We start from the raw sequence: 8,696 nt of genomic DNA on the forward strand, positions 1-8,696 counted from the left end.
CAGTCTCCCTGGAGGTGGACAAGACTCTGTTAGTCTTCATTAAAGCATGATAGTTCTGGGTGCAAAGTTAACAACAACAACACTGTCATCTACAGTCATATGGATACTGCAGGAGATATGGGAGATGTGATCTGAAAGAAGTGTCTGTATGTTTCTGTATGTGTCATGTTATTATCAGCAGCTGCCACAGAGAGCTGTTCTTTGCAGAGATTCTATGCCACATTTAATGATCAGATTTGATGGCATGCAGTGTCGCATGCTGACAGATATCAACAGCCTCCTTATATGCGCTAGATTAGATTTTTGAGGGTCATTAAAAAAGAAGCCTTTAAACTCTCTGCCAATCATTTGAGAGCTTAATTGAAAATCCTACTGGATGCTGCTAAAAGTTTCTACTACAAGAGGTTATTTAAGTGAAGGGAACACTGACCAAAAGTGATCAATACACATACAGTACTTTATGAATACATGGAAAGTTACTGGATATAGGAAAAAAGATGAAGGATATTTGTTAGGAAAATCTATTTCTTTGAAGAGAAAAATCAAATAAGGAGCAGAACAATTTAATGCTTTTGTTACTGATGTATAGCCAAGCGAGATACCAAACACATATGAATGCAAGAACACAAACTTATGCCCATTCAAAGTGTGGGGACATGGACTACCTTGGATTTTTAAGCATAACGTATTTTAAAATTATAGGGGAAGAAAGGATTTTTTTTTTTTTTATTAAGGAAGATTTTTGTAGAAAAAAAATTCTAGTTTAAAATTCAATGTTTCTAAAATTGGTCAGTCCAACTAAATTGCGCATTCTCCAAACCATTACATTTAAAATGCATATACCCATCACCATATTAGAATTTTTCCCCATGGAAAAAAAATCTGTCATTTAAAGTTGCAAGTAAATATTGATTGGTTTATTTTAAATAAATAAATAAATAAAATCTCTCTGCACAAAAAATGAATGAATGAATGAAAAAAAACCTGTACCACTAGACTTATCCATCATACACAAAACTTTTAAGTTAAATTCAAAATGCTGGTTTCTTACCTATGATACAAAGTGAGCAAAGTGCATCATCAAAAAATAAATGGGCAAATGACCATTTAATATGTGAAGGGATGAAAAAGGGATGATTGAATGCAACTTAAGAGTAAGTAATTTTTTATGTATATATTTTGCCTGATTTGAAACATTTCTGAAGGAACTGCCAGTGTGAATTAAATACTTTAATAATAACTTAAATATGCTTTGCAAAATGGTCATAATATCAGCCAAAAAAATCATAGTCAATAAATAAAACATTTCTCTAGACAATTTGTCTTTCAAATGAAAATATGTGGACGGTTCCCGCGCTCTCAAAAACTGGATGCGCGTGAAAATGTCACGTCAAGGATTATCTCTGAAACCGCGCGCAGAATGAAAGTGAGTTTGAGGGGAAAAGTACCTGAGAAGAGGCTGGTTATTGCTCCAGTTACAGACAAACACAAAAATAGCGTTCTACATGTTCGACATCTGGCCATAATAACTTTATCGACATTCTCCAGCGTGAAAAGGACACTCTATTTGCAGAACTACGATCCACGACCTTTCTCGTCGGTATTATTGAGGAATATTGCGTATGTGTTTATGTAAGTTATACTGCGCACATAATCGGGTAGGAATGAAATTAACCCACAAGTGAATGGCACGATTTTTAAAGTGATAGCTAACCCATTTATGTCTTTTCTCACCCTCAATTTATTAATCCAGATTCTGACTGACTTTCTTCAGCGGCACACAAAAGGAACGACAGCCTCAAAATTACAATTCACTTTCATTATATGGAAAGAAAAATGCAATGAATGGTGACCGAGGAACGCCAGTCTTCTGTGTGTGACAGAAAGTCATACAGGTTTGAAAAAAAAATGATGGTGAGTAAACTATGACATGGTTTCATTTTTGGTTGAACTATTTCTTTAACACACTTTACGCACGATCTGGTTATGAATCGTCCTGTGTGAAACAACTTGATTTCTGTCTAAAAAAATACATGAAATAAATCCGTTATGTGTGTAGCCTATAGCCTATTCAGACGCGTGGGAGCGTAAGTACGAATATATTTTCGATTTCATAAACGTGTCTAATACGTGTAATTATCTATACCCGCAGGCCACAGGTTTTTCTTTCACGCCTTTTCCCTACACGATAATTATTAGTCGGAAGACAGGTTTGAAAGAGCACCTACCACCCCCATATCCATCTGCTCGGCTGTTATAGACGGGGCCGCCCGAGTTAGAGATAAAAACCAAAGAACTGGAAAAAGAATCATCTCTGGATAAATAATCCAAATGGTCCGGGCGGGATTCCACTTTCTGAGAGACTTCATATTGTCCCCGCTCCCAGTGCTCACACAACGGTCTTTCTTTTCGCTGCATCCATCGTATAGATCACCCAAAGCCGGATCCCGGTCATTTAACGGTCCGTGGGAACACGTGTCAGTCAAACTATCTCACTGTGGTGCGCAAACACGTGAAACCCACCACATACAACACAATATGGGAAAATACATCTCCTCAGGAATCCGTCTCCAGACGAAATATCATTCACAGTGGTCATCACGATTTACCAAAGATGAAACGTGTACGCATTCACTCCCCAAAAAACAAAAGTCAAACGTCTTCGTTCAGTCCTAATCCGAAGCCCTTTGAGATCAGTGCTTGTAGCCTACTGTCAGAGAAGAGATGCCGCGCTCAGCGCCGAACACAGCGGACTGACGCGCGGTAAGCGCGAGGAGAACTTGTATACTTCCCAGATGGGAGGAGGGGAGGAGGGGAGCTCAGCGGGGGCATTGTCTTCCAGCTGAGACCTGTGCGTTTTTAATTGTGCTACATTACACGTTTACTATTAAAGCATATTAAATTTCGAATAAATTAAAATGATAATCAATTTTAAATTAAACTTTGGAGACAGTGGTTCACAGGTTGTTCTAATTTTGACGTCACTAAATGCGAAAGCGTAATTCATTAATATTAAGTAGGCTATGTCATACACGACAATAATTTAGAAGGCTCATTTAATGTTTTAAGATTCTGAAATAAACTTGATGTCTTAATTTCTACCCACGTCTCTGGGACATTCAGCTGGAGAATAGATGGCTGGAACTTCTACATCTGCTATTAGTCTGGATAGGTCCGTGGATGTGCTACAATAACCATTTATCATAAGAAACCTATATTAGACACTTATTCAGATGCACAGACAATAATTAAATGGATTTTAATAGGATATTTTGAGAAATCTTTATTTTTTATGTTTTTGGTAACCAAAACGTTGAAACCAACATTTGATTATCTACATTCAAAATATATTCTTTTGTGTTCTGCAGACAAAAAAAGAGAAGGCATACAGATTTGGAAGGACGAGAGGGTAAGTAATTTAAATTTTTCTGTATGAACTATTCCTTTTACTTCTGCATTGAACACAAAGTATTATGAACAAAAGATTCCAAGCTCTATTTCCAGTCAATATAACACGAAATAAAAACTGAAGAACTGAGTCACTTGTATTAGATACATCACTGCTAAGCAATTTCGTGAGGCGGTAAGAATGACCATTAGCCATGTCCCACTGTAGATAATGCTTCTAGGCCTAAAATCAAAAAATCTCATTGTACATAAAATACATGTATTCAGCCAGCACAACAGTTTACATGGTAACACAAATACTATAATGTGTGATCTTTCTCTAAATATCACACTATGTATGTGTTTAAAGTACAGATACTTTTTGTTCTATATAAAGGACAGTGCTGCTAGAAATCTCCACTCGAGTCAATAATCTAAATGAATCTGAGGGTAAAACATGCATCATAGGCAACGGCACACCTGACACCTTATGGTAGTAAGGGCTCTTATCACTTAATCATAAGCCTGCACATTACAGAGTTATGGCTTTAAGCTTTAAGCACATTTCAAGGGACACAACCCTGAAATGTAATGCAAAGACATATGAAATATTAGGCACTGGCCTCAGGTAATAAAGGACAGCAGTGGTGGAGCAGATCTGTTGACTGAAAAACACCATGTAACGGAGACTGGCATGTGGGGACGTAATGCATAAAGAGAGACGGTGGTTTGAAGGCATAAAAAGATTAATGGAGAAGGTGTGGGGATGGAGGACTGAAAGAGAGAGAGGGAGGACAGAGGATCACTGGTGTCAAGTGTGTGACAGCTTCCCCTTCACATGTGGTTAATCAACTGCACTGTTGCGCTGCAAAACGAAACATCTGTCAAGGAAAATCCAGATGAAGATTATCAAGGGTTGTAATTCAAATGAATAACCTACTTTTGCGCAGGCGTCCAGTGATTACCGGCTTCAGACTTGATGTTTTGAAAAGACTGCTGAGCTTACACTTTGGGGGAAAAAGTTAACTTAGTGTACTTAATTCTGTTAACATCAGCTTCAATGGAACGCCTCCTTCCATGTATATTGCTTACAAAGAAAGAAACAGTGATGGACGTATCTGATTTTGCATATTTTAAATGTAGAATGTCTAATTGTCTTTCTGAGGCATGTAATAAATTAAATTTTGCTGTTCACGGTTGCATGGACCTGTGACAAGTGGGGCTCTTTGGGTCTGAAGATTTCCTGGGCCCTGTGAATTCAAGCAACAGCCCTGGGCCAGCATTAAGCCACCTTTTGTCAATGTGATGAGTCAAAGATAAATTAAAGAATAGTACAAATCACATTAAATTCTATTCATCTCACAGCTAAACAGATGATGGATGGGTGGGTTAAATAAGGTTCTCTTTTCAAAGAAAGCCCACAACAATGCCTTCACTGCCTAATGGGATTATTAAAATTCTAGAGAGCCTTTTAGCCTGCTGTCATGAGAAAAGAACCTAATCAACATTCATGATACATGTGATATAGGATTGAATGTTTACAAATCTTTAAAAATCTGACAATTTTGAGACTGTAGAAGCCAAGTCACCTTTATTTCTAGTGCTTTGTATAATACAGATTTTTTTAAAGCGGCTTCAGAGTAAAAAAAATAAATAAAAATAATAGTTATAATTAAAAAAAAAAAAAAAAACAGGACCAATGATGCAAACTTATTTTATGACATATAAAAATTCTCCTGTAAAACAGCTCTAAAAATACAATAGTGTCATTATTCAGCTCAATCCAGTTCAGTGTTGATTCAGATCAATTCAACAATTTCTGTGTAAGTTCAATTCAGTTATAAGCACCTCCATAGAAGTCAAGTGTTGTCATTCATCAAGTTCTGGTGTCCTTCTTAGTTCAGATCTTATCTCTCTGGGCACACTCAGTTTGTTCAACTTAAACATTCTTAATCATAGTTTTAACCTGTTATAGATGATGTTCCTCAAGGCTCTGTTTTTTCTTCTTTTATTTATTATTTATTTATTACCCCTTGGTAACATTTTTAGGAAATGTGGCATCAGTTTACATTGCTATGCTGACGACACCTGGCTTTATTTGTCTTCTAAGCCAAATTCTACCCTTCTCTATTCCTTTTTTTTTGGGCTGCTAAGAAGAGATTAAATCATGGTTTTCGTGTAACTTGCTCAAGCTGAATATTGACAAAACAGAAGTTCTCCTTGTTGTTACCAAATCTAATTTGTCAAAATCCAACAGTTTTTCACTTTCTGTTGATACTGTAACTCTGTTATCTCCCCGTCAGGTTAAAAGTCTGGGAGTGGTCCTCAGCCACATCAGCCACCTTCATCCATTTCTCAAACCAAATTCCACAGCTATTCTTGTACATGCTCTAGTTTCCTTGCACATTGGTTACTGTAACTCTCTTCTCTTTGGCTACCTTACAAACTCCTTCACAAACTTCAATTGGTCCAGAACTCAGCTGCCTGTATAATTACTAGAACCTCCTCCATCCAGCATATCACTCCTGTTCTCACTTTTAAAGCTCTTCATAATTGTGCACCACAATATCTCTCTGATTTGCTTCATATTTACATCCCGAAGCATACTCTCATATCTTCTTCATCTGTTTCCCTTGTTGTACCTTTTGTTCATTTAGCCACTATGGGGTCTACGGCATTAGGTGTGTTGCTCCTAATTTCTGGAATTCTCTTCCACAATCTATACGAGAAAGTGACTGTCTGACTACTTTTAAATCATGTCTTAAAACTCAATAGCTTTCTTTGATCAATTTTAAATTATTTAGTGTAATATTTGTTGTTTGTTGTCTTGATTCTATTATCATCACTCAAGTGTATGGTTTCCTTTAGTGCTCTGAATCTGAAACATGCCTTTAAATAAAATATATTATTATTATTATTATTCAGCAGCACAAGTCAGTTCAATGTTAATCCTATTCAGTTCAGTAAGTGTCGATCTTGCAAAATTAATAAATTTTGAAACTAATCCTAACTGGCTATAAAGCAGCTCTACAAAAGACAACAGTTCCATCATCCAACTCAATTCAGTTCAGGTTTTATTCTCATCTGATTTCAGTGCAATCATATCAATAGTATTACTCAATATCCAGCATCTTTTAAACTACAGTACAACTAAGTAAGTCTTAGGCATTACAGATGCAAAAATTGTATCGCTACTCTTGATTAAACCAATTAGTTGGTTAAACAGGAATGTATTCGACTTTGTCTTTAAAGAGTGACAGGACCAAATAGTACTAGTGCAGATTCAGAGGAGTGCACTGACATCTTATTAAACATACACAAAGTATAATTTTGCCAGAAGCAAACTCCTTTGCCTGCAAAGTCTGTACCTCTAAAATACAAAGCAGTTTTTTTTCTCTCAAGCTCATTATAATTAAATTTCAAAAGACAGCAGGGCAAGCACATCAGCGTTTCAAGGCATGATCATCATGACTGTACTAATCTGGAGTGCTTACAATGCAACACAGGGTAACATGTTTATGTCACGCCTTAAATATTGTATAATTGTTGTACACTTTGTAGAGGAAAAGGCAAATGAAAAACGACTTTTTTGTAGCATTCAGAACTGTTGAGGAATGTGCAAGAGCTCTGCACCATTATAATGAGAATTAAAGCTGCAAGCAGCGATGAACAGGCCCTCGTACCCGACCAGCGAGTGGCTTTAGTAAAAAAAGTGAACAGTGAGAAATATGCATTTAGTCATAAATATAATTGGAAAATGTCAGTCATTTATATGCAGAGATGTATAAAGTACTAGAGACCCATACTTGAGTAAAAGTACAAGTGCTCTATCAAAAAAGAGACTTGAGTAGAAGTTGAAGTGCTCTTTAAGCACCACACTTAAGTAGAAGTACTAAAGTATTCAACATTTTTTGTACTTAAGTATTGCAAGTAGTCTATTTTAAAATTTACTACTCAAGTACTGAAAGTAAAAGTAGAAGTATTGTGTTATGTAGCTATTAAAGAAAGTAGTCAAAAGTTTGAACATATTGTTTTTACTATTTCAAATGATTAACCTAAATGACAAATCACAATTCCTTTGACTGTAACTTCTTGTAAACAAAAAAGGTTACTAGGGTTAGTTAGCCCAATTTGCAAAATTATGTAATTAACAACTTACCCTCAAGTTGTTTCAAACCCGTAAGACATCAGAGGGTCATTTAGAATTTTTTGAAGCATCGAAAATACATTTTGGTCCAAAAATAGCAAAAACTACGACTTTATTCAGCATTGTCTTCTCTTCCGTGTCTGTTGTAAGACAGTTAAAAACAAAGCAGTTTGTGATATCCGGTTCGCGAATGAATCATTCGATGTAACCGGATCTTTTTGAAACATTTCACCAAATTGAACTGAATCGTTTTAAACGATTTGCGTCTCCAATACGCATTAATCCACAGATGAATTAAGCTGTTAACTTGTTTAATGTGTCTGACACTCCCTCTGAGTTAAAACAAACCAATATCCCGGAGTAATTCATTGACTCAAACAGTACATTGACTGAACTGCTGTGAAGAGAGAACTGAAGATGAACACCGAGCCGAGCCAGATAATGACTCGTTCACGAGTCAAGAACCGTTTCTGTCAGACGCGTCCGATTCGTGAACCGAGGAGCTGATGATACTGCGCATGTGTGATTCAGCGTGAAGCAGACAGACACAGAGCGTCTGAACTGAACTGATTCTTTTGGTGATTGATTCTGAACTGATTCTGTGTTAATGTTATGAGCCCAGGTGCAGTCAACTCAGCGAAAATATGTACTGAAGTAAAAGTGGAATAGGAGAAAAAAATAATACTCTAGTAAAGTACAGATACCGCCTTTTAGTACTTAAGTACAGTACTGAAGTAGTTCTACTCCGTTACTATACATCTCTGTTTATATGTGCCAATCTTCCTGCTGCCAGCTGGTGGCGCTATGACTATAACTGGACTTTTTCAACCATATTTAATTTAGTGCAGATTGAACATTTACCTTTATGCATTTAGCAGATGCTTTTATCCAAAGCTACTTACAGTGCATTCAGGCTACACATTTCTTTTATGAGTAGACTGCTAATGCAATGCTCTACTACTAAGCCACTGGAACTCTACATGGTATGTATGAGTTAGTAGAAAGCTATGATTATAACTGAATACTGGCCTCTAGATGTCTTCAGGCCATGACTTTTTCCGAATATGTGAAGTTTGGTACAGATTGGACAGTATGTTTAAGTTACAACTTCTATTCCAATGGTGAAACATCAAATTTTGTCTCAGCGCCATGGACACCCCCT

General features: G+C 36.6%; 1 protein-coding gene across 1 annotated transcript in view; it reads right to left on the reverse strand.

Annotated features, from left to right (window-relative positions):
• Window positions 1-2,739, reverse strand: part of LOC127941330 (matrix metalloproteinase-17-like) — a 58,913-nt gene extending 56,174 nt beyond the window's left edge. Inside the window, exon 1 of the mRNA XM_052536274.1 lies at window positions 2,229-2,739. Within this exon, the coding sequence (XP_052392234.1) occupies window positions 2,229-2,369 (141 nt within the window). The 5' untranslated portion in view covers window positions 2,370-2,739. The remainder of the gene's footprint in view (window positions 1-2,228) is intronic.
• Between the last annotated feature and the right edge of the window lie 5,957 nt (window positions 2,740-8,696).

This window comes from Carassius gibelio, chromosome A21, assembly GCF_023724105.1.
Source record: "Carassius gibelio isolate Cgi1373 ecotype wild population from Czech Republic chromosome A21, carGib1.2-hapl.c, whole genome shotgun sequence".
NCBI classification, from domain to species: Eukaryota; Metazoa; Chordata; class Actinopteri; order Cypriniformes; family Cyprinidae; genus Carassius; species Carassius gibelio.